Source organism: Oncorhynchus kisutch, unplaced genomic scaffold (genome assembly GCF_002021735.2).
Source record: "Oncorhynchus kisutch isolate 150728-3 unplaced genomic scaffold, Okis_V2 scaffold3703, whole genome shotgun sequence".
In the NCBI taxonomy this organism is placed as follows: Eukaryota; Metazoa; Chordata; class Actinopteri; order Salmoniformes; family Salmonidae; genus Oncorhynchus; species Oncorhynchus kisutch.
Window position 1 is genome coordinate 314,674 of NW_022265648.1, and position 26,639 is coordinate 341,312.

The 26,639-nt window shown below is 49.5% G+C and overlaps 2 protein-coding genes across 2 annotated transcripts in view; both read right to left on the bottom strand.

Moving 5' to 3' along the window:
• LOC109885915 (TBC1 domain family member 30-like) overlaps positions 1-2,310 on the bottom strand; it is a 56,865-nt gene extending 54,555 nt beyond the window's left edge. The window contains exon 1 of the mRNA XM_031820831.1: positions 393-2,310. Coding sequence (XP_031676691.1) covers positions 393-552 — 160 coding nt within the window. The 5' untranslated portion in view covers positions 553-2,310. The remainder of the gene's footprint in view (positions 1-392) is intronic.
• Positions 659-23,357, bottom strand: LOC109885916 (TBC1 domain family member 30-like). The gene is made up of 4 exons (XM_031820832.1): positions 22,345-23,357; positions 10,261-10,402; positions 9,479-9,724; positions 659-716 (listed from the first exon to the last, which is right to left on the bottom strand). Exons 1-4 carry the CDS (start codon positions 22,859-22,861, stop codon positions 659-661), a joined length of 963 nt encoding a protein of 320 aa, XP_031676692.1. The 5' UTR covers positions 22,862-23,357.
• Between the last annotated feature and the right edge of the window lie 3,282 nt (positions 23,358-26,639).

Below are 26,639 nucleotides of genomic sequence, written 5' to 3' on the forward strand. Positions count from 1 at the left end.
GCCCCCGACACTGTGTTTACATTACAGCGACCATGACACCCTCCTCCTAGAGATAGATATGACTAGACCTATGGGCTAGGCTACATGTAGCTAGGCTACATCGGACAGCTGCATCCAATACAAGACGACATGAAGGAATTCAACTACAGGGCTTTAGTTATATCAGTCCTATCAGCCCTAACACAAGGTTGACGGGGAATCACATGAATGAAACGCCTTGTAAACTATCGCCATGATTTCAGAACCACAATGAATGAACAACCCCCATGACGCCACCACAACTAGCAGTGACATGTTATTCTGTACAGACAAGACCACAGCGCTCCCTCCCCTGAGACAAAAACAAACAGAGTATCAATCAGGCCGGAGCTGAAAGGGCTCCGTTCGATCACCTGGCTCGAGCGTGCAGAGCAGACGGGGCGCTCTCCGGGAGATTCCGTTCCTTTTCTTCAGGACGTTACTGATGATGTTACCGACACCGCTCGAACCCTGCCGCAACACACACGGCCCAGACCGAGCCCTCCTCCCCGCGTTAAACCGGGCCTGCTTCATTTCCCAATCAAACCGAAACAAGCACCATGTAGCCTAAAAGTAATTGTCGGTAGACTACATTGATGTTTATTCCCCTTTGTGCGCTGCTTCAATCTAAAAATGTCCGTTATTCCCTCCGTCCCACGCGAATCCCGTCGCCCAACTGCTCCACGACAGCCCCATGTCTTCCAGGGAGCAGGGAGGTTGATCAATCACATTGATCTTTCCGTCTCCGGTCCAACCCAATAACTGTCAACAGTCTCGCGCACACAGGAAATGGCCTTGATGTCCGATCCATCCAGGAGGATATCGCGCGCAATTATGCATTTAAAACATTGATTCAAGAGTTGCTAGAATATATAAATCTGTCTTAATCGATGATCAGTTGTCCCTCTAACCATACGGAGGAGATGCGGCTCTGCAGCGGTCTCAGGAGCTGCTGCCTGGGTATACACCCCTACCCAGCGTCACAGGGAGGGAGGGATGGATGGATGCGGTATGGTGGCGGGAGGAGAAGAAAGCCGTGATGAAGTAATGTGAAGGGAGGGGTGGAGAGGGGAAGCTCGGCAGAGCAACAACCCCAAAAAGAGAGCCATTGTGAATGGAGAGACAGTCATCGCTGCTAGATCACTAGATAACAAGGCATGTCTCAGCCAGATGACTTCAGGTAGAGGTACTGTAACATGCTGCTGGTCCTGTGAGAAGACAACTCCCACTTTACACACTGTTACTACATACTATACCTCCATGGTAGGTGCCATGTTGATCCCTGTTACTACATACTATACCTCCATGGTAGGTGCCATGTTGATCCCTGTTACTACATACTATACCTCCATGGTAGGTGCCATGTTGATCCCTGTTACTACATACTATACCTCCATGGTAGGTGCCATGTTGATCCCTGTTACTACATACTATACCTCCATGGTAGGTGCCATGTTGATCCCTGTTACTACATACACTATACCTCCATGGTAGGTGCCATGTTGATCCCTGTTACTACATACACTATACCTCCATGGTAGGTGCCATGTTGATCCCTGTTACTACATACTATACCTCCATGGTAGGTGCCATGTTGATCCCTGTTACTACATACTATACCTCCATGGTAGGTGCCATGTTGATCCCTGTTACTACATACTATACCTCCATGGTAGGTGCCATGTTGATCCCTGTTACTACATACACTATACCTCCATGGTAGGTGCCATGTTGATCCCTGTTACTACATACACTATACCTCCATGGTAGGTGCCATGTTGATCCCTGTTACTACATACTATACCTCCATGGTAGGTGCCATGTTGATCCCTGTTACTACATACACTTTACCTCCATGGTAGGTGCCATGTTGATCCCTGTTACTATACACTTTACCTCCATGGTAGGTGCCATGTTGATCCCTGTTACTACATACACTATACCTCCATGGTAGGTGCCATGTTGATCCCTGTTACATACACTATACCTCCATGGTAGGTGCCATGTTGATCCCTGTTACTACATACTTTACCTCCATGGTAGGTGCCATGTTGATCCCTGTTACTACATACTTTACCTCCATGGTAGGTGCCATGTTGATCCCTGTTACTACATACTTTACCTCCATGGTAGGTGCCATGCTGATCCCTGTTACTACATACTATACCTCCATGGTAGGTGCCATGCTGCATGTTGATCAAACAGAGAAGGACATTAAGAAAAGTGAGCTGTAAGAATGGAGTAACCAGATGTACAGATCCTGCACTTGCCTGTCTACAGTTCCACATCTACTGTAGATCATGGAGCCCTGCTGGAAAGTACTGTGTGAAAACAACCTATCCAAGCAGACATAGATCACCGTCTGGGTGGGCACTGGGCAGGATATTGAGGAATGGTGTTGGTAGGTTATAATATGGTGCTGAGATGTGGAACATGCTAGTCTACTCAGCTCTCTGGGGAAACACCCATACCACTTCCTGGTTAATAAGAGCAAACCTGCACAGCCAACATCCATCCACCCTGAAGACAATGACATCACCAACTGAAGGGGGGGAACATCCATCCTCCCTGAAGACAATGACATCCCCAACTGAAGGGGGGGAACATCCATCCACCCTGAAGACAATGACATCACCAACTGAAGGGGGGGGAACATCCATCCACCCTGAAGACAATGACATCACCAACTGAAGGGGGGGGGAGGGGAGAACATCCATCCACCTGAAGACAATGACATCACCAACTGAAGGGGGGGAACATCCATCCACCCTGAAGACAATGACATCACCAACTGAAGGGGGGGGAGGGGAGAACATCCATCCACCTGAAGACAATGACATCCCCAACTGAAGGGGGGGAACATCCATCCACCCTGAAGACAATGACATCACCAACTGAAGGGGGGGGAGGGGAGAACATCCATCCACCCTGAAGACAATGACATCACCAACTGAAGGGGGGGGGGGGAGAACATCCATCCACCCTGAAGACAATGACATCACCAACTGAAGGGGGGGGGGGGGAGAACATCCATCCACCCTGAAGACAATGACATCACCAACTGAAGGGGGGGAGGGGAGAACATCCATCCACCCTGAAGACAATGACATCACCAACTGAAGGGGGGGGGGGGGGGTCAAACATCCATCCTCCCTGAAGACAATGACATCACTAACTGAAGGGGGGGGGGGGGGGAGCAAACATCCATCCACCCTGTAGACAATGACATCACACACTGAAGGGGGGGGGCAAACATCCATCCTCCCTGAAGACAATGACATCACACACTGAAGGGGGGGGGGGTCAAACATCCATCCTCCCTGAAGACAATGACATCACCAACTGAAGGGGGGGGGCAAACATCCATCCACCCTGAAGACAATGACATCACCAACTGAAGGGGGGGAGGGGCAAACATCCATCCTCCCTGAAGACAATGACATCACCAATTGAAGGGGGGGGGGGGCAAACATCCATCCTCCCTGAAGACAATGACATCACACACTGAAGGGGGGGGGGGCAAACATCCATCCTCCCAGAAACAATGACATCACCAACTGAAGGGGGGGTCAACTGGGTTGGGTGGAGGCAGAGAACAGACAGCAGAACATATTCATACCCCTTGACTTAATCCACATTTTGTTGTGTTACAGCATTAATCCCCCCCATTTACCCACAAAACCCCATAATGACAAAGTGAAAACATGTTTTTAGAAATGTTAGCACATTTTTGGAAAATGAAAACAAATCTCTGAATACACAAGTATGCACTCCCCCGAGTCACTACACAAGTATGCGCTCCCCCGAGTCACTACACAAGTATGCGCTCCCCCGAGTCACTACATAAGTATGCGCTCCCCCGAGTCACTACATAAGTATGCGCTCCCCCGAGTCACTACATAAGTATGCACTCCCCCGAGTCACTACATAAGTATGCACTCCCCCGAGTCACTACATAAGTATGCACTCCCCCGAGTCACTACATAAGTATGCACTCCCCCGAGTCACTACATAAGTATGCACTCCCCCGAGTCACTACATAAGTATGCACTCCCCCGAGTCACTACATAAGTATGCACTCCCCCGAGTCACTACATAAGTATGCACCGTAAGTATGCACTCCCCCGAGTCACTACATAAGTATGCACTCCCCCGAGTCACTACATAAGTATGCACTCCCCCGAGTCACTACATAAGTATGCACTCCCCCGAGTCACTACATAAGTATGCACTCCCCCGAGTCACTACATAAGTATGCACTCCCCCGAGTCACTACATAAGTATGCACTCCCCCGAGTCACTACATAAGTATGCACTCCCCCGAGTCACTACATAAGTATGCACTCCCGAGTCACTACATAAGTATGCACTCCCCCGAGTCACTACATAAGTATGCACTCCCCCGAGTCACTACATAAGTATGCACTCCCCCGAGTCACTACATAAGTATGCACTCCCCCGAGTCACTACATAAGTATGCACTCCCCCGAGTCACTACATAAGTATGCACTCCCCCGAGTCACTACATAAGTATGCACTCCCCCGAGTCACTACATAATCACCTTTGACAGCGATTACAGCTGTGGGTCGTTATGGGTAAATCTCAGAGCTCTACAGCTGTGGGCCGTTATGGGTAAATCTCAGCTCTACAGCTGTGGGTCGTTATGGGTAAATCTCAGCTCTACAGCTGTGGGTCGTTATGGGTAAATCTCAAAGAGCTTTCTACAGCTGTGGGTCGTTATGGGTAAATCTCAAAGAGCTTTCTACAGCTGTGGGTCGTTATGGGTAAATCTCAAAGAGCTTTCTACAGCTGTGGGTCGTTATGGGTAAATCTCAAAGAGCTTTCTACAGCTGTGGGTCGTTATGGGTAAATCTCAAAGAGCTTTCTACAGCTGTGGGTCGTTATGGGTAAATCTCAAAGAGCTTTCTACAGCTGTGGGTCGTTATGGGTAAATCTCAAAGAGCTTTCTACAGCTGTGGGTCGTTATGGGTAAATCTCAAAGAGCTTTCTACAGCTGTGGGTCGTTATGGGTAAATCTCAAAGAGCTTTCTACAGCTGTGGGTCGTTATGGGTAAATCTCAAAGAGCTTTCTACAGCTGTGGGTCGTTATGGGTAAATCTCAAAGAGCTTTCTACAGCTGTGGGTCGTTATGGGTAAATCTCAAAGAGCTTTCTACAGCTGTGGGTCGTTATGGGTAAATCTCAAAGAGCTTTCTACAGCTGTGGGTCGTTATGGGTAAATCTCAAAGAGCTTTCTACAGCTGTGGGTCGTTATGGGTAAATCTCAAAGAGCTTTCTACAGCTGTGGGTCGTTATGGGTAAATCTCAAAGAGCTTTCTACAGCTGTGGGTCGTTATGGGTAAATCTCAAAGAGCTTCCTAAAGCTGAATTATACAACATTTGAAAACTTGTTTTTTTATGTTCAAACTTAAGTTGATTGTTGATCATTGCTAGACAGCCATTTTCAAGTCTTGCTATAGATCTTCAAGCAGAATTAAGTCAAAACGGTAACTAGGCCCCTCAGGAACATTCAATGTCTAATTGGTAAGCAACTCCAGTGTAGATCTGAGCTTGTTACAGGTTATTGTCCAACTGAAAGGTGAATTTATCTCCCAGTGTCTGGTGGAAAGCAGAGATGAGGAAGTCATTAAAAAAAACACGTTAAACACTATTATTGTCCATGCAACTTATTATGTGACTTGTTAAGCAAATGTTTACTCCTGAAAGTATTTAGGCTCTTCATAACAAAGGGATCGAATACTTATGACAAGACATTTAAGCTTTTCATTAAGTCATTTGTAAACATTACAAAAAGCATAATCCCGCTGACATTGTGGCGTGTTGTTTGTTGTAGGCAACAATGCGGCTGCGCACTTCCTCCTGGACTGCTGGTTTAACGCCATGATGCACGCAGAGACGCAAGAGACGGAAATTCACTCCATTAGTTTGCAGATCAACCATTTTTTCTGTGATCAAATCAACATAATAAAATCTGGCCCTTTTCAATGAAACAAAACAAATGTAACTTCGCTAGATTGAATCTGTGATGTTATTGTAGGCAGAGCCAGAGCGCAACTCTATTGGTGGGGGTTGTCCACCAGCGGTCTTCCCATCACCAGCGAGTGAATGCGCTATTCAGACCAGTGCACTATTGTCGATATTCTTTGCTAGTTAGCGAGTTATTAGCCCAAGTATAGATACGTATTAGGTCAGCAATGGGGAGTTACTGTTTCCAAAGCACAACACGTGTCGGCTACATTTCAAGCAGTCTGAAAAGTCGACGTAAACAAGCTTATGTCTTAAAGGGGCAGTGTTGTATTTTGAGACAGGCTTGAATATGCAAATAAGCCAATAGGCGGAAGGGTAGCTCACAATGTGGTCTACTTTACTGCATGGTAATAACAATACGTTTAATTTTGTAACGTGGTTTCTTGCATCATACAACACAATACAATGTACAGACCCATGGTGTTAAAGATCAAGTCAAATCTATCATTAATGTCAAGCCCTTCAATGTAGGCCTGAATTGAACACCACATATAGACTACTGTAGGCCTGAACACCACACATAGACTACTGTAGGCCTGAACACCACACAGACTACTGTAGGCCTGAACACCACACAGACTACTGTAGGCCTGAACACCACACAGACTACTGTAGGCCTGAACACCACACAGACTACTGTAGGCCTGAACACCACACAGACTACTGTAGGCCTGAACACCACACAGACTACTGTAGGCCTGAACACCACACAGACTACTGTAGGCCTGAACACCACACAGACTACTGTAGGCCTGAACACCACACATAGACTACTGTAGGCCTGAACACCACACATAGACTACTGTAGGCCTGAACACCACATATAGACTACTGTAGGCCTGAACACCACATATAGACTACTGTAGGCCATAGAAATCAGAAGCTATTGCCATGTGAAAATGTTATGGGATTTGTTCTGTTGGTTTTGTTGGTAGGACTACATTATGCTCAAATAGCCACAATAGCCTATTGGCTACTGTCTAAAACTAAGGGCACAGCCTATTGGCTACTGAAACTGTAAGGGTACAGCCTATTGGCTACTGAAACTGTAAGGGTACAGCCTATTGGCTACTGTCTAAAACTGTAAGGGTACAGCCTATTGGCTACTGACTGAAACTGTAAGGGTACAGCCTATTGGCTACTGAAACTGTAAGGGTACAGCCTATTGGCTACTGAAACTGTAAGGGTACAGCCTATTGGCTACTGAAACTGTAAGGGCACAGCCTATTGGCTACTGAAACTGTAAGGGTACAGCCTATTGGCTACTGAAACTGTAAGGGTACAGCCTATTGGCTACTGTCTAAACGGTAAGGGTACAGCCTATTGGCTACTGAAACTGTAAGGGTACAGCCTATTGGCTACTGTCTGAAACTGTAAGGGTACAGCCTATTGGCTACTGAAACTGTAAGGGTACAGCCTATTGGCTACTGAAACTGTAAGGGCACAGCCTATTGGCTACTGAAACGGTAAGGGCACAGCCTATTGGCTACTGTCTAAAACTGTAAGGGCACAGCCTATTGGCTACTGTCTAAAACTGTAAGGGCACAGCCTATTGGCTACTGTCTAAAACTGTAAGGGCACAGCCTATTGGCTACTGAAACTGTAAGGGCACAGCCTATTGGCTACTGTCTAAAACTGAACGTGCACCGGAAGTTGCACAACTTTCTCAATGTTCAAGTTTCCGCTCCCAAGACCTCAAATGTGCTCATTGCCCCCCAAAAATATATAAATAGAAATATAAATAAATATAAAGATAGATATAAATATAGATATAAATATAGATATAAATATAGATATAAATATAGATATAAATATAGATATAAATATAGATATAGATAAATATAGATATAAATATAGATATAGATAAATATAGATATAAATATAGATATAAATATAGATATAAATATAGATATAAATATAGATATAAATAAATATAGATATAGATATAAATATAGATATAAATATAGATATAAATAAATATAGATATAGATATAAATATAGATATAAATATAGATATAAATAAATATAGATATAGATATAAATATAGATATAAATATAGATATAAATATAGATATAAATATAGATATAAATATAGATATAAATAAATATAAAGATAGATATAAAGATAGATATAAATATAGATATAGATATAGATATAAATAAATATAGATATAGATATAGATATAAATAAATATAGATATAAATATAGATATAAATATAGATATAGATATAGATATAAATATAGATATAAATATAGATATAAATATAGATATAAATATAGATATAAATAAATATAGATATAGATATAAATATAGATATAAATATAGATATAAATATAGATATAAATAAATATAGATATAGATATAAATATAGATATAAATATAGATATAAATAAATATAGATATAAATAAATATAGATATAAATATAGATATAAATATAGATATAAATATAGATATAGATATAGATATAAATAAATATAGATATAAATAAATATAGATATAAATAAATATAGATATAGATATAAATATAGATATAAATATAGATATAAATATAGATATAAATAAATATAGATATAAATATAGATATAAATATAGATATAGATATAAATATAGATATAAATATAGATATAAATAGATATAAATATAATAGATATAAATATAGATATAAATATAGATATAAATATAGATATAATAAATATAGATATAAATAAATATAAATATAGATATAAATATAGATATAAATATAGATATAGATATAAATATAGATATAAATATAGATATAAATATAGATATAAATATAAATATAGATATAAATATAAATATAGATATAAATATAGATATAAATATAAATATAAATATAGATATAAATATAGATATAAATATAGATATAAATATAAATATAGATATAAATATAAATATAGATATAAATATAGATATAGATATAAATATAGATATAAATATAGATATAAATAGATATAAATAGATATAAATATAAATATAGATATAGATATAAATATAAATATAGATATAGATATAAATATAAATATAGATATAGATATAAATATAAATATAAATATAGATATAGATATAAATATAGATATAAATAGATATAAATAGATATAAATATAAATATAGATATAGATATAAATATAAATATAGATATAGATATAAATATAAATATAGATATAGATATAAATATAGATATAAATATAGATATAAATATAGATATAAATATATATATAAATATAGATATAAATATAGATATAAATATAGATATAAATATAGATATAAATATAGATATAGATATAAATATAGGGAACACCGGTACGCAGCAAAAACAACCTAAATTGAATCCATTTTAAATTCAGGCTGTAACAATAAAATGTGGGAAAAGTGGAGGCCCTGGGCACACCGTCTGGAGGCCCTGGGCACACCGTCTGGAGGCCCTGGGCACACCGTCTGGAGGCCCTGGGCACACCGTCTGGAGGCCCTGGGCACACCGTCTGGAGGCCCTGGGCACACCGTCTGGAGGCCCTGGGCACACCGTCTGGAGGCCCTGGGCACACCGTCTGGAGGCCCTGGGCACACCGTCTGGAGGCCCTGGGCACACCGTCTGGAGGGTGTGGTCAGGGCAATACAGGGAATAGAGAGCACCACACTAGACAGGGAATAGGGAGCACCACACTAGACAGGGAATAGGTAGCACCACACTAGACAGGGAATAGGGAGCACCACACTAGACAGGGAATAGGGAGCACCACACTAGACAGGGAATAGGGAGCACCACACTAGACAGGGAATAGGGAGCACCACACTAGACAGGGAATAGGGAGCACCACACTAGACAGGGAATAGGGAGCACCACACTAGACAGGGAATAGGGAGCACCACACTAGACAGGGAATAGGGAGCACCACACTAGACAGGGAATAGGGAGCACCACACTAGACAGGGAATAGGGAGCACCACACTAGACAGGGAATAGGGAGCACCACACTAGACAGGGAATAGGGAGCACCACACTAGACAGGGAATAGGGAGCACCACACTACACAGGGAGCCACCGCGTCTCCTTACTTCTCTTCTGGGACACGGCCTGCAGACAGGCGGTGATGATGTCATAGTTCTTCTGGAGTTTGTGACTGAGGCGGTCTCTCCTCTTCAGCTGGCGCAGCAGCTTGGCTGACTGGAGACCTGTCCTGTAGCGTACCTCTCCTATGATACAGCTCAACTCTTCTGGTGCTGAAACACAATATAGATATATAGATCAGCTTGGCTGACTGGAGACCTGTCCTGTAGCGTACCTCTCCTATGATACAGCTCAACTCTTCTGGTGCTGAAACACAATATAGATATATAGATCAGCTTGGCTGACTGGAGACCGGTCCTGTAGCTGGAACACTATAGATACTGTATATCAGCTGCTCATTGTAGTAATAATAATCAGGCTGTCATGTATATTTGTATTTATAATGGATCCCCATTAGTTCCTGCCAAGGCAGCAGCTACTCTTCCTGGGGTTTATTATGGATCCCCATTAGTTCCTGCCAAGGCAGCAGCTACTCTTCCTGGGGTTTATTATGGATCCCCATTAGTTCCTGTCACGGCAGCAGCTACTCTTCCTGGGGTTTATTATGGATCCCCATTAGTTCCTGCAGCTACTAATAAGGCAGTAATATACATTATAAAACCATTTTTAAACATTAAACGGCATTTTATAACAGACTTCAAAATACATTAAGTGTGAGTGACAGACTGGCATAGTAGCTGTAATGTGATTTTATGATTCAGAGTAATATTGGCCCGCAGTAGACTCTACGGCCCGCAGTAGACTCTACGGCCCGCAGTAGACTCTACGGCCCGCAGTAGACTCTACGGCCCGCAGTAGACTCTACGGCCCGCAGTAGACTCTACGGCCCGCAGTAGACTCTACGGCCCGCAGTAGACTCTACGGCCCGCAGTGGACCCTACGGCCCGCAGTAGACTCTACGGCCCGCAGTAGACTCTACGGCCCGCAGTAGACTCTACGGCCCGCAGTAGACTCTACGGCCCGCAGTGGACCCTACGGCCCGCAGTAGACTCTACGGCCCGCAGTAGACTCTACGGCCCGCAGTAGACTCTACGGCCCGCAGTAGACTCTACGGCCCGCAGTAGACTCTACGGCCCGCAGTAGACTCTACGGCCCGCAGTAGACCACGTTTCCAGCCACAGTTCTTATGCCAGTAAAGCCATACCATACAAAAAATTAACAACATTTCAGTACAATTTTATAAAATGGTTACAGATCATGTTCATATTACATGGGATCTTTGTGTGTCCGTAAAATGTATTATGCAAGATATGGCCGTGGAAACGCCTATAAACGCAAATACTAATATATTTATACAGACATTTATATTTCACCTTTATTTAAGCAGGTAGGCTAGCTGAGAAGAAGTTCTCATTTACAACTCCGCCCAACTACCCCCCCACCCCCACCGTAACCTAGAGCTGGACCCCCACCGTAACCTAGAGCTGGACCACCCCCACCCCCACTGTACCCTAGAGCTGGACCCCCACTTTACCCTAGAGCTGGACCCCCACCCCCACCGTACCCTAGAGCTGGACCACCCCCACCCCCACTGTACCCTAGAGCTGGACTACCCCCCACCCCCACTGTACCCTAGAGCTGGACTACCCCCCACCCCCACTGTACCCTAGAGCTGGACCCCCACTGTACCCTAGAGCTGGACCCCCACCGTACCCTAGAGCTGGACCACCCCCACTGTACCCTAGACCTGGACCCCCCTCCCACTGTATATTAGAGCTGGACTCCCCCCCCCACACTGTACCCAAGAGCTGGACCCCCCCACACTGTACCCTGGAGCTGGACCCCCCCACTGTACATTAGACCCCCCACTGTACCCTAGAGCTGGACCCCCCTCCCACTGTATATTAGAGCTGGACTCCCTCCACTGTACATTAGACCCCCCACTGTACCCAAGAGCTGGACCCCCCCACACTGTACCCAAGAGCTGGACTCCCCCCTCCACTGTACCCTAGAGCTGGACTCCCCCCTCCACTGTACCCTAGAGCTGGACTCCCCCCTCCACTGTACCCAAGAGCTGGACCCCCCCACACTGTACCCTAGAGCTGGACCCCCCTCCCACTGTATATTAGAGTTGGACTTTCCCCACTGTACCCTGGAGCTGGACTCCCCCCACTGTACCCAAGAGCTGGACCCCCCCACACTGTACCCTGGAGCTGGACCCCCCCACACTGTACATTAGACCCCCCCACTGTACCCTAGAGCTGGACCCCCCCACTGTACATTAGACCCCCCCCACTGTACCCTAGAGCTGGACCCCCCCACTGTACATTAGACCCCCCCCACTGTACCCTAGAGCTGGACCCCCCCACTGTACATTAGAGCTGGACCCCCCCCCCACTGTACCCTGGAGCTGGACCCCCCCCACTGTACCCTAGAGCTGGACCCCCCCCCACTGTACCCTAGAGCTGGACCCCCCCCCACTGTACCCTGGAGCTGGACCCCCCCCCCCCCCCACTGTACCCTGGAGCTGGACCCCCCCCCCACTGTACCCTAGAGCTGGACCCCCCCACTGTACATTAGAGCTGGAACCCCCACTGTACCCTGGAGCTGGACCCCCCCCCCCCCCACTGTACCCTAGCGCTGGACCACCCCCACTGTACCCTGGAGCTGGACCCCCCCCCCCCCCCCCACTGTACCCTAGCGCTGGACCACCCCCACTGTACCCTAGAGCTGGACCACCCCACTGTACATTAGACCGCCCCACTGTATATTAGAGCTGGACTCTCCACACTGTACCTTGGAGCTGGACTCCCCCCACTGTCCCCTGGAGCTGGACCCCCCCCCCCCCCCACACTGTACCCAAGAGCTGGACCTCCCCACACTGTACCCAAGAGCTGGACCCCCCCACTGAACATTAGACCCCCCACTGTAACCAAGAGCTGGACCCCCCTCCCACTGTATATTAGAGCTGGACTCTCCCCACTGTACCCTGGAGCTGGACTCCCCCACACTGTACCCTAGAGCTGGACTCTCCACACTGTACCCTGGAGCTGGACTCCCCCCACTGTACCCTGGAGCTGGACTCCCCCCACTGTACCCAAGAGCTGGACCCCCCCACACTGTACCCTGGAGCTGGACCCCCCTCCCACTGTATATTAGAGCTGGACTCTCCCCACTGTACCCTGGAGCTGGACTCCCCCCACTGTACCCTGGAGCTGGACCCCCCCCCCCACACTGTACCCAAGAGCTGGACCCCCTCCCACTGTATATTAGAGCTGGACTTTCCCCACTGTACCCTGGAGCTGGACTCCCCCCACTGTACCCAAGAGCTGGACCCCCCCACACTGTACCCAAGAGCTGGACCCCCCCCACTGTACCCAAGAGCTGGACCCCTCCACACTGTACCCAAGAGCTGGACCCCCCTCCCACTGTATATTAGAGCTGGACTCTCCCCACTGTACCCTGGAGCTGGACCCCCCCACACTGTACCCTGGAGCTGGACCCCCCCACTGTACATTAGACCCCCGCACTGTACCCTAGAGCTGGCCCCCCCACTGTACCCTAGAGCTGGACTCCCCCTCCACTGTACCCTAGAGCTGGACTCCCCCCTCCCCTAGAGCTGGACTCCCCCCTCCCCTGTACCCTAGAGCTGGACTCCCCCCTCCCCTGTACCCTAGAGCTGGACTCCCCCCTCCACTGTACCCTAGAGCTGGACTCCCCCCTCCACTGTACCCTAGAGCTGGACTCCCCCCTCCACTGTACCCTAGAGCTGGACTCCCCCCTCCACTGTACCCTAGAGCTGGACTCACCCCTCCACTGTACCCTAGAGCTGGACTCCCCCCTCCACTGTATCCTAGAGATGGACTCCCCCCTCCACTGTACCCTAGAGCTGGACTCCCCCCTCCACTGTACCCTAGAGCTGGACTCCCCCCTCCACTGTACCCTAGAGCTGGACTCCCCCCTCCACTGTATCCTAGAGCTGGACTTCCCCCTCCACTGTACCCTAGAGCTGGACTCCCCCCTCCCCTGTACCCTAGAGCTGGACTCCCCCCTCCACTGTACCCTAGAGCTGGACTCCCCCCTCCACTGTACCCTAGAGCTGGACTCCCCCCTCCACTGTATCCTAGAGCTGGACTCCCCCCTCCACTGTACCCTAGAGCTGGACTCCCCCCTCCACTGTATCCTAGAGCTGGACTTCCCCCTCCACTGTACCCTAGAGCTGGACTCCCCCCTCCACTGTACCCTAGAGCTGGACTCCCCCCTCCACTGTACCCTAGAGCTGGACTCCCCCCTCCACTGTATCCTAGAGCTGGACTTCCCCCTCCACTGTACCCTAGAGCTGGACTCCCCCCTCCCCTGTACCCTAGAGCTGGACTCCCCCCTCCCCTGTACCCTAGAGCTGGACTCCCCCCTCCACTGTACCCTAGAGCTGGACTTCCCCCTCCACTGTACCCTAGAGCTGGACTCCCCCCCTCCCCTGTACCCTAGAGCTGGACTCCCCCTCCACTGTACCCTAGAGCTGGACTCCCCCCTCCACTGTACCCTAGAGCTGGACTCCCCCCTCCACTGTACCCTAGAGCTGGACCCCCCCTCCCACTGTATATTAGAGCTGGACTCTCCCCACTGTACCCTGGAGCTGGACCCCCCCACACTGTACCCTGGAGCTGGACCCCCCCACTGTACATTAGACCCCCGCACTGTACCCTAGAGCTGGCCCCCCCACTGTACCCTAGAGCTGGACTCCCCTCCACTGTACCCTAGAGCTGGACTCCCCCCTCCCCTGTACCCTAGAGCTGGACTCCCCCCTCCCCTGTACCCTAGAGCTGGACTCCCCCCTCCCCTGTACCCTAGAGCTGGACTCCCCCCTCCCCTGTACCCTAGAGCTGGACTCCCCCCTCCACTGTACCCTAGAGCTGGACTCCCCCCTCCACTGTACCCTAGAGCTGGACTCCCCCCTCCACTGTACCCTAGAGCTGGACTCCCCCCTCCACTGTACCCTAGAGCTGGACTCCCCCCTCCACTGTACCCTAGAGCTGGACTCCCCCCTCCACTGTACCCTAGAGCTGGACTCCCCCCTCCACTGTATCCTAGAGCTGGACTCCCCCTCCACTGTATCCTAGAGCTGGACTCCCACCTCCACTGTACCCTAGAGTTTGACTCCCCCCTCCACTGTACCCTAGAGCTGGACTCCCCCCTCCACTGTATCCTAGAGCTGGACTTCCCCCTCCACTGTACCCTAGAGCTGGACTCCCCCCTCCCCTGTACCCTAGAGCTGGACTCCCCCCTCCCCTGTACCCTAGAGCTGGACTCCCCCCACTGTACCCTAGAGCTGGACTCCCCCCTCCACTGTATCCTAGAGCTGGACTCCCCCCTCCACTGTACCCTAGAGCTGGACTCCCCCCTCCACTGTACCCTAGAGCTGGACTCCCCCCTCCACTGTATCCTAGAGCTGGACTCCCCCCTCCACTGTACCCTAGAGCTGGACTCCCCCCTCCACTGTACCCTAGAGCTGGACTCCCCCCTCCACTGTACCCTAGAGCTGGACTCCCCCCTCCACTGTACCCTAGAGCTGGACTCCCCCCTCCACTGTACCCTAGAGCTGGACTCCCCCCTCCACTGTACCCTAGAGCTGGACTCCCCCCTCCACTGTACCCTAGAGCTGGACTCCCCCCTCCACTGTATCCTAGAGCTGGACTTCCCCCTCCACTGTACCCTAGAGCTGGACTCCCCCCTCCCCTGTACCCTAGAGCTGGACTCCCCCTCCCCTGTACCCTAGAGCTGGACTCCCCCCTCCCCTGTACCCTAGAGCTGGACTCCCCCCTCCACTGTACCCTAGAGCTGGACTCCCCCCTCCACTGTACCCTAGAGCTGGACTCCCCCCTCCCCTGTACCCTAGAGCTGGACTCCCCCTCCACTGTACCCTAGAGCTGGACTCCCCCTCCACTGTACCCTAGAGCTGGACTCCCCCTCCACTGTACCCTAGAGCTGGACTTCCCCCTCCACTGTACCCTAGAGCTGGACTTCCCCCTCCACTGTACCCTAGAGCTGGACTCCCCCCTCCCCTGTACCCTAGAGCTGGACTCCCCCCTCCACTGTACCCTAGAGCTGGACTCCCCCCTCCACTGTACCCTAGAGCTGGACTCCCCCCTCCACTGTACCCTAGAGCTGGACTCCCCCTCCACTGTACCCTAGAGCTGGACTCCCCCCTCCACTGTACCCTAGAGCTGGACTCCCCCCTCCACTGTACCCTAGAGCTTGACTTCCCCCTCCACTGTATCCTAGAGCTGGACTTCCCCCTCCACTGTACCCTAGAGCTGGACTCCCCCCTCCCCTGTACCCTAGAGCTGGACTCCCCCCTCCCCTGTACCCTAGAGCTGGACTCCCCCCTCCCCTGTACCCTAGAGCTGGACTCCCCCCTCCACTGTACCCTAGAGCTGGACTCCCCCTCCACTGTACCCTAGAGCTGGACTCCCCCCTCCCTGTACCCTAGAGCTGGACTCCCCCTCCACTGTACCCTAGAGCTGGACTCCCCCTCCACTGTACCCTAGAGCTGGACTCCCCCTCCACTGTACCCTAGAGCTGGACTTCCCCCTCCACTGTACCCTAGAGCTGGACTTCCCCCTCCACTGTACCCTAGAGCTGGACTCCCCCCTCCCCTGTACCCTAGAGCTGGACTCCCCCTCCACTGTACCCTAGAGCTGGACTCCCCCCTCCACTGTACCCTAGAGCTGGACTCCCCCCTCCACTGTACCCTAGAGCTGGACTCCCCCCTCCCCTGTACCCTAGAGCTGGACTCCCCCCCCCCACTGTATCCTAGAGCTGGACCCCCCCCCCCCCCCCACACACTGTATCCTAGAGCTGGACCCCCCCACTGTATCCTAGAGCTGGACCCCCCCACTGTATCCTAGAGCTGGACCCCCCCCCCCCCCCACACACTGTATCCTAGAGCTGGACCCCCCCCCCCCCCCCACACACTGTATCCTAGAGCTGGACCCCCCCCCCCCCCCACACACACTGTATCCTAGAGCTGGACCCCCCCACTGTATCCTAGAGCTGGACTCCCCCCTCCACTGTACCCTAGAGCTGGACCCCCCCACTGTATCCTAGAGCTGGACCCCCCCACTGTATCCTAGAGCTGGACCCCCCCCCCCCCCCCCCCACACACTGTATCCTAGAGCTGGACCCCCCCCCCCCCCCCACACACTGTATCCTAGAGCTGGACCCCCCCCCCCCCGACACACACTGTATCCTAGAGCTGGACCCCCCCACTGTATCCTAGAGCTGGACTCCCCCCTCCACTGTACCCTAGAGCTGGACCCCCCACTGTATCCTAGAGCTGGACCCCCCCACTGTATCCTAGAGCTGGACCCCCCCCCCCCCACACACTGTATCCTAGAGCTGGACCCCCCCACTGTATCCTAGAGCTGGACCCCCCCACTGTATCCTAGAGCTGGACCCCCCCCCCCCCACACACTGTACCCTAGAGCTGGACCCCCCCACTGTATCCTAGAGCTGGACTCCCCCCTCCACTGTACCCTAGAGCTGGACCCCCCCACTGTATCCTAGAGCTGGACCCCCCCACTGTATCCTAGAGCTGGACCCCCCCACTGTATCCTAGAGCTGGACCCCCCCCCCCCCACACACTGTATCCTAGAGCTGGACCCCCCCACTGTATCCTAGAGCTGGACCCCCCCACTGTATCCTAGAGCTGGACCCCCCCCCCCCCACACACTGTACCCTAGAGCTGGACCCCCCACTGTATCCTAGAGCTGGACTCCCCCCTCCACTGTACCCTAGAGCTGGACCCCCCCACTGTATCCTAGAGCTGGACCCCCCCACTGTATCCTAGAGCTGGACCCCCCCCCCCCCCCCACTGTATCCTAGAGCTGGACCCCCCCACTGTATCCTAGAGCTGGACCCCCCCACTGTATCCTAGAGCTGGACCCCCCCACTGTATCCTAGAGCTGGACCCCCCCCCCCCCCCACTGTATCCTAGAGCTGGACCCCCCCCCCCCACACACTGTATCCTAGAGCTGGACCCCCCCCCCCACACACTGTATCCTAGAGCTGGACCCCCCCCCCCACACACACTGTATCCTAGAGCTGGACCCCCCCCCCCCCACACACTGTATCCTAGAGCTGGACCCCCCCCACTGTATCCTAGAGCTGGACCCCCCCACTGTATCCTAGAGCTGGACCCCCCCCCCCCCCACACACTGTATCCTAGAGCTGGACCCCCCCCCCCCCACACACTGTATCCTAGAGCTGGACCCCCCCCCCACACACTGTATCCTAGAGCTGGACCCCCCCACTGTATCCTAGAGCTGGACCCCCCCACTGTACCCTAGAGCTGGACCCCCCCACTGTATCCTAGAGCTGGACCCCCCCACTGTATCCTAGAGCTGGACCCCCCCACTGTATCCTAGAGCTGGACCCCCCCACTGTATCCTAGAGCTGGACCCCCCCACTGTATCCTAGAGCTGGACCCCCCCACTGTATCCTAGAGCTGGACCCCCCCACTGTATCCTAGAGCTGGACCCCCCCCACTGTATCCTAGAGCTGGACCCCCCCACTGTATCCTAGAGCTGGACCCCCCCACTGTATCCTAGAGCTGGACTCCCCCACTGTATCCTAGAGCTGGACCCCCCCACTGTATCCTAGAGCTGGACCCCCCCCCCCCCCCACACACTGTATCCTAGAGCTGGACCCCCCCCCCCCCACACACTGTATCCTAGAGCTGGACCCCCCCACTGTATCCTAGAGCTGGACCCCCCCACTGTATCCTAGAGCTGGACCCCCCCACTGTACCCTAGAGCTGGACCCCCCCACTGTATCCTAGAGCTGGACCCCCCCCCCTCCACTGTACCCTAGAGCTGGACCCCCCCCCCTCCACTGTATCCTAGAGCTGGACCCCCCCCCCCTCCACTGTATCCTAGAGCTGGACCCCCCCCCTCCACTGTACCCTAGAGCTGGACCCCCCCACTGTATCCTAGAGCTGGACCCCCCCCCCCCTCCACTGTATCCTAGAGCTGGACCCCCCCCCCCTCCACTGTATCCTAGAGCTGGACCCCCCCCCCCTCCACTGTATCCTAGAGCTGGACCCCCCCCCCCCCCCCACTGTATCCTAGAGCTGGACCCCCCCACTGTATCCTAGAGCTGGACCCCCCCCCCCCCCCCACTGTATCCTAGAGCTGGACCCTAGAGCTGGACTCCCCCGTCCCCTGTACCCTAGAGCTGGACTCCCCCCACTGTATCCTAGAGCTGGACCCCCCCCCCCCCCCCCTCCACTGTATCCTAGAGCTGGACCCCCCCCCCCCCCCCTCCACTGTATCCTAGAGCTGGACCCCCCCCCCCCCCCTCCACTGTATCCTAGAGCTGGACCCCCCCCCCCCCCCCCCCCACTGTATCCTAGAGCTGGACCCCCCCCCCCCCCCCACACTGTATCCTAGAGCTGGTGGCTAGAGCGAATATATATAGTGCAGCAGGTAGTGGTTATAACATCACACACACTGTATCCTAGAGCTGGTGGCTAGAGCGAATATATATAGTGCAGCAGGTAGTGGTTATAACATCACACACACTGTATCCTAGAGCTGGTGGCTAGAGCGAATATATATAGTGCAGCAGGTAGTGGTTATAACATCACACACACTGTATCCTAGAGCTGGTGGCTAGAGCGAATATATATAGTGCAGCAGGTAGTGGTTATAACATTGGGTCAGTAACCGAAAGGTTGCTCGATAAAATCCCCACACTGACAAGGTATAAATCTGTCGTTCTGCCCCAGAACAAGGCAGTTAACCCACCGTTCCTAGACCAGTTAACCCACTGTTCCTAGACCAGTTAACCCACCGTTCCTAAACCAGTAAACCCACCGTTCCTAGACCAGTTAACCCACCGTTCCTAAACCAGTAAACCCACCGTTCCTAGACCAGTTAACCCACCGTTCCTAGACCAGTTAACCCACCGTTCCTAGACCAGTTAACCCACCGTTCCTAAACCAGTAAACCCACTGTTCCTAGACCAGTTAACCCACCGTTCCTAAACCAGTTAACCCACCGTTCCTAGACCAGTTAACCCACCGTTCCTAAACCAGTTAACCCACCGTTCCTAGACCAGTTAACCCACCGTTCCTAAACCAGTTAACCCACCGTTCCTAAACAAGTAAACCCACCGTTCCTAGACCAGTTAACCCACCGTTCCTAGACCAGTTAACCCACCGTTCCTAGACCAGTAAACCCACCGTTCCTAGACCAGTTAACCCACCGTTCCTAGACCAGTTAGTTAACCCACCGTTCCTAGACCAGTAAACCCACCGTTCCTAGACCAGTTAGTTAACCCACCGTTCCTAGACCAGTTAACCCACCGTTCCTAGACCAGTTAGTTAACCCACTGTTCCTAGACCAGTTAACCCACCGTTCCTAAACCAGTTAACCCACCGTTCCTAGACCAGTTAACCCACCGTTCCTAGACCAGTTAACCCACCGTTCCTAGACCAGTTAACCCACCGTTCCTAGACCAGTTAACCCACCGTTCCTAGACCAGTTAACCCACCGTTCCTAGACCAGTTAACCCACCGTTCCTAAACCAGTAAACCCACCGTTCCTAGACCAGTTAACCCACCGTTCCTAGACCAGTTAACCCACCGTTCCTAGACCAGTTAGTTAACCCACCGTTCCTAGACCAGTAAACCCACCGTTCCTAGACCAGTTAACCCACCGTTCCTAGACCAGTTAACCCACCGTTCCTAAACCAGTTAACCCACCGTTCCTAAACCAGTTAACCCACCGTTCCTAAACCAGTTAACCCACCGTTCCTAGACCAGTTAACCCACCGTTCCTAAACCAGTAAACCCACCGTTCCTAGACCAGTTAACCCACCGTTCCTAAACCAGTTAACCCACCGTTCCTAAACCAGTTAACCCCACCGTTCCTAAACCAGTTAACCCACCGTTCCTAGACCAGTTAACCCACCGTTCCTAAACTAGTTAACCCACCGTTCCTAGACCAGTTAACCCACCGTTCCTAGACCAGTTAACCCACCGTTCCTAGACCAGTTAACCCACCGTTCCTAGACCAGTTAACCCACCGTTCCTAGACCAGTTAACCCACCGTTCCTAGACCAGTTAACCCACCGTTCCTAAACCAGTTAACCCACCGTTCCTAAACCAGTTAACCCACCGTTCCTAAACCAGTTAACCCACCGTTCCTAGACCAGTTAACCCACCGTTCCTAAACCAGTAACCCACCGTTCCTAGACCAGTTAACCCACCGTTCCTAGACCAGTTAACCCACCGTTCCTAGACCAGTTAACCCACCGTTCCTAGACCAGTTAACCCACCGTTCCTAGACCAGTTAACCCACCGTTCCTAAACCAGTAAACCCACCGTTCCTAGACCAGTTAACCCACCGTTCCTAGACCAGTTAACCCACCGTTCCTAGACCAGTTAGTTAACCCACCGTTCCTAGACCAGTAAACCCACCGTTCCTAGACCAGTTAACCCACCGTTCCTAGACCAGTTAACCCACCGTTCCTAGACCAGTTAACCCACCGTTCCTAAACCAGTTAACCCACCGTTCCTAAACCAGTTAACCCACCGTTCCTAAACCAGTTAACCCACCGTTCCTAAACCAGTTAACCCACCGTTCCTAGACCAGTTAACCCACCGTTCCTAAACCAGTTAACCCACCGTTCCTAAACCAGTTAACCCACCGTTCCTAAACCAGTTAACCCACCGTTCCTAGACCAGTTAACCCACCGTTCCTAAACTAGTTAACCCACCGTTCCTAGACCAGTTAACCCACCGTTCCTAGACCAGTTAACCCACCGTTCCTAGACCAGTTAACCCACCGTTCCTAGACCAGTTAACCCACCGTTCCTAGACCAGTTAACCCACCGTTCCTAGACCAGTTAACCCACCGTTCCTAAACCAGTTAACCCACCGTTCCTAAACCAGTTAACCCACCGTTCCTAAACCAGTTAACCCACCGTTCCTAGACCAGTTAACCCACCGTTCCTAAACCAGTAAACCCACCGTTCCTAGACCAGTTAACCCACCGTTCCTAGACCAGTTAACCCACCGTTCCTAGACCAGTTAACCCACCGTTCCTAGACCAGTTAACCCACCGTTCCTAGACCAGTTAACCCACCGTTCCCCGGGAGGCCGTCATTGTAAATATGAATTTGTTATTAACTGACTTTCCTCGTTAAATAAAAAAAGGTATACAAATAGAATAAAACTCTCTCACCTTTCTGAGACAGGTAGATGATCTGGTGTCTCCTGGTGTGTTTCTCCTGTAGTTCCTGGAGGAAGCTGGATCCAGTATTACTGCGGCAGAACAGCTCAGAGCTGGACGCCTCGGTACTGCTATCCGGGCTGTCAACACTGAGCCGAGCGCTGCTGTAGGTGTCATAGAGCTCCACCAACAGACAGTCCACTATGGAGGAGCGGGGGGCTCGGAGATCCTGACCCTGGAGGTCGCCAAGGGTCACACGATCACCGGCTCCAGACCCCAGGCCGTTCTGGGGATACAGACTCGGGGATGATGTTTCTCTCGGTCTCTTTGAGACAAAGTCTGTGTTGTTGTGGCCTGAAGAGGAACGAGATCTAGGTCCGGTCCACTGCTGAAACGCCGAGAAGCCGTCTAAGAATGACGCACCTGTACCTGAGTTGATGAACACTCCGCTCTCCCCCTCCGAGCAGATGTCGCCGTCACATATGTCTATTTCTAAAAGTTCCGCCACGTTCTCAGCCTGGGACGACATTACAACACGCTGTCCCGTTCGCTACTGTTATTCTTGTGCTTGTCAAGTTGCCATCTCTCCAAACATGAACGTTTCATGGGAACAGGTGCAACTACTTTCTTAATTCAACACTCGTCTTCAAGAGGAAGTGAGTTCCGGGTGCATTCCATTCCACTACTCAGGAGGCAGGGCTGTGACCGGGAGCGACTAGTTTCCTTCCTGAAAGTTCGCAATCTGCCGCCCCTCCGGGGTGAGTAGTCCAGCCCACTGGAAACATCTTCTGTCCATGCTATCCGATATCTTTGGGACGTGCCTCCCATTGAATTTGATGGTTAAATGGTTAGGTAGGGGGTTAAGGTTAGGGACGTCCCAAGGGTTTCGAAAAGCACTGACCAACTTGATTCAGCCGCAACCGCTACAGTTCCCCAGTGCTGCGGCGCTCCTCCACATCAACACCCCCTGACCACTCAGAGAGGAGCCGAACTGACCGGTCATCTCAGCAGAGCGGTGTACGGTGACAATGTAGAATTACAGCGCAGATAATAACCGTCTATTGATGAGGATTTAGAGGATTCTTAAAGCCTAGTCCTCATGTTACAATGAAGTAATAAATATGGCAGTAAGACAATATCAAGCTGTTTTCTCCCTCGTTTGTAGCCCTGTGATATAAACAACAGTTTAAACTGTATATTTCCGTTACTATAGCTATGTTTTCATCCAATTGAAGATAGATTTTCATGTGAATATTCAACATTCTGGATTATGAAATGATGCGTTTTCCCTCACCAGTGCGGGTAGGCTAGTCTACATGATGAGATTGTTATGGACAATAGCGAGAATATTTGTATTTGTCAATCGGCAGTGAAGCATTGATCATCATGTCACCAGAATGAGACCCAGTATATGTGTCGGAAAAGAGCATCAAGCTCATCACCATGACTTTCACTACCCGGTGAAGTTGATCATATAATTCATTTCACCTGTAACCTGATAAACCGCACCGTTTCCCGAGTCGTAGTGGGAGATGATGTCGTGGGAGACAACATGTCATCGCGTCGCTCCAAGTTTACTTTGATACAGTATGACGGTTATTATATCAATATGTTAACATAAAGGCGTTTCCACCGCCATTTCTCACATAATATATTTTACCATCACAAAACGATTCCACCATGTTGAACGAACAAATTATCTGTCAACATGTATACAATTGTACCGAAACTTCCTGTTTTCATCACAGCTGTCATTATGTTATTTTTTAATATGGTATGACTTTACTCGCATAAAAAAAGGTAGATGGAAACGTGGTTTGTGACACAAAAATATTGAACTATGCAGTCCAAATAAAGTCCATTTTATAGGAATACCTCAATGTAGGTTATAAAATAGACCTATCAACAAGTTCCAATGAAACATTTATTTTTGCATTAACATGTTTTTTAAATGCAAAAAGTACATGGGGGAACACGAGTATATATAAAGAATATATAAAGGACATAGTCTAGGGGCGGGACTGGGGGCGGGACTGGGGGCGGGGCTATGGGCGGGGCTATGGGCGGGGCTGGGGGCGGGGCTAGTGGGTACAATATCACATTACACAAGGCCCTTAAGGGAAATAAACACATTTAGCATATAACAGAGTATTCCATTGTCTTAGAATATAGTTCAATTTATTTTTGTAAGGTAAGTAAATGCGATGTTTGTAAATTTACATTTGTGAATATGAAATTTTGCCAAAATAATTGATGAAATGAATTACATAAAATTGTTTCAAATTATTTATATCATAGGTAAAGAGTCCAAGCACTACATCTCTCCATAATAGTGTAAAATCTGCATACATGTGTTCAATTATAAATCTACTGATGTCTTGCCCCAGATCCCTTACATGAACACAATGCAACACTGTTTCTGGGTGGTCATTACAAAAGGTACAACTTGAATTGATGCTTTTCCTAAACTTCTTCATATAGTGGTTGGCAGGATAATATTTATAAATAATTTAAAAAGAAACTTCCTTCATGTTGTGAATAAGTAGGTATGTGTGGAGCAACATCCAAACTTTTCCCCAACAGATATTATCAATAAAACCGTTCCAATAGGGAATGACATAGAATCAACATCCTGTTGAAACAAGGTTCCTATAGCTCTATTGTTGTTGAATGGACCAACATGACATGAGGTATAGATACAACATCCTGTTGAAACAAGGTTCCTATAGCTCTATTGTTGTTGAATGGACCAATAGGGCATGACATAGAATCAACATCCTGTTGAAACAAGGTTCCTATAGCTCTATTGTTGTTGAATGGACCAACATGACATGAGACATAGAATCAACATCCTGTTGAAACAAGGTTCCTATAGCTCTATTGTTGTTGAATGGACCAACATGACATGAGGTATAGATACAACATCCTGTTGAAACAAGGTTCCTATAGCTCTATTGTTGTTGAATGGACCAACATGACATGAGGTATAGATACAACATCCTGTTGAAACAAGGTTCCTATAGCTCTATTGTTGTTGAATGGACCAACATGACATGAGGTATAGATACAACATCCTGTTGAAACAAGGTTCCTATAGCTCTATTGTTGTTGAATGGACCGAAATAAAAACAAATCTTTCCTACTGATGAGTCAACAGGGTCAACGGAAGGTCAATAGAAAGTCAATAGAAGGTCAATAGAAGGGCAATAGAAGGTCAATAGAAGGTCAATAGAAGGTAGGCTCTGAGGGTCACGTTCCTGAATCATAAAGCAACACCTGAGGGAATGGCGTCTAAAACTATGGGAACATCTTTAGGTGTTACAGGGACCTTGTAAAGGGATAAGAATTCCTTATAACTGAGTAAAAGAGCCTCTGCATTTACCAGTTGGCACCAATAGGATATTATTTCAGAACCAATATTCTAAAAACAAAGAAGTATTTTTAAACAATATGTCCCGATTATTCCATATATAATATCTGTGTGGAGAAAAACGAAGGAACATGATAATGAAACCTGCCGACTATATTGACATGTTTATTTTTTGTTGTTTATTTTTATTGTATTGACATGTTCAATTGAACGTTTTCCTCATATTGACGTCATACCCCAAGTCGTGCGGGTGCACATGGTAGATCAGCTGACCGGGGCTTCTGTTGTCAGGCAGCACATGACCACTGTGCAGCAAATTAACCATTATCCTTCAAAATAATAGTCTCGAACTGACGATTGTAAAAAATAATACAAATGGTCGAAATGTGGTACATTTTATTAGGAAATGTTACCAGACTTAGAATTGTGTTAACCAATATAAAAAAAAGGAAAATAGATAATAGCCTTAATAGCACAAATAATATTATAGCATTTACCATATTGACAAGAGCATTGACAGTATTAACAATAGCATTGGCACTTCAGTCTTCCTTCTACCTAATTTAACACCTGGTTTACTTAACAGGCACATCTCATAAGGTGGTCCAGGTAAGTCCCGTCAAGCACAAGTGTCAGGGAGGGGGAGGGAGGGGGAGGGGGGGCTTTTGTTCTCTATTGCTCCTCTACTTAAAAGGCACATCTCATAAGGTGGTCCAGGTAAGTCCCGTCAAGCACAAGTGTCAGGGAGGGGGAGGGGGGGGGAGGGGGGGCTTTTGTTCTCTATTGCTCCTCTACTTAAAAGGCACATCTCATAAGGTGGTCCAGGTAAGTCCAGTCAAGCACAAGTGTCAGGGAGGGGGAGGGGGGGGGAGGGGGGGCTTTTGTTCTCTATTGCTCCTCTATTGTTCGTCAAGTAACGGAGGAGCCCAATGACATC

Excerpts from the sequence above, each read along its gene's own strand:
- LOC109885916 (XM_031820832.1), bottom strand. The coding sequence starts at position 22,861 with ATGTCGTCCCAGGCTGAGAACGTGGCGGAACTTTTAGAAATAGACATA. Across the intron at positions 10,403-22,344 it reads CATCTACCTGTCTCAGAAAG|CACCAGAAGAGTTGAGCTGT; the intron begins GTGAGAGAGTTT and ends ATTGTGTTTCAG. Across the intron at positions 717-9,478 it reads GTGCCCAGGGCCTCCAGACG|ACATGGGGCTGTCGTGGAGC; the intron begins GTGTGCCCAGGG and ends GCTCCCTGGAAG.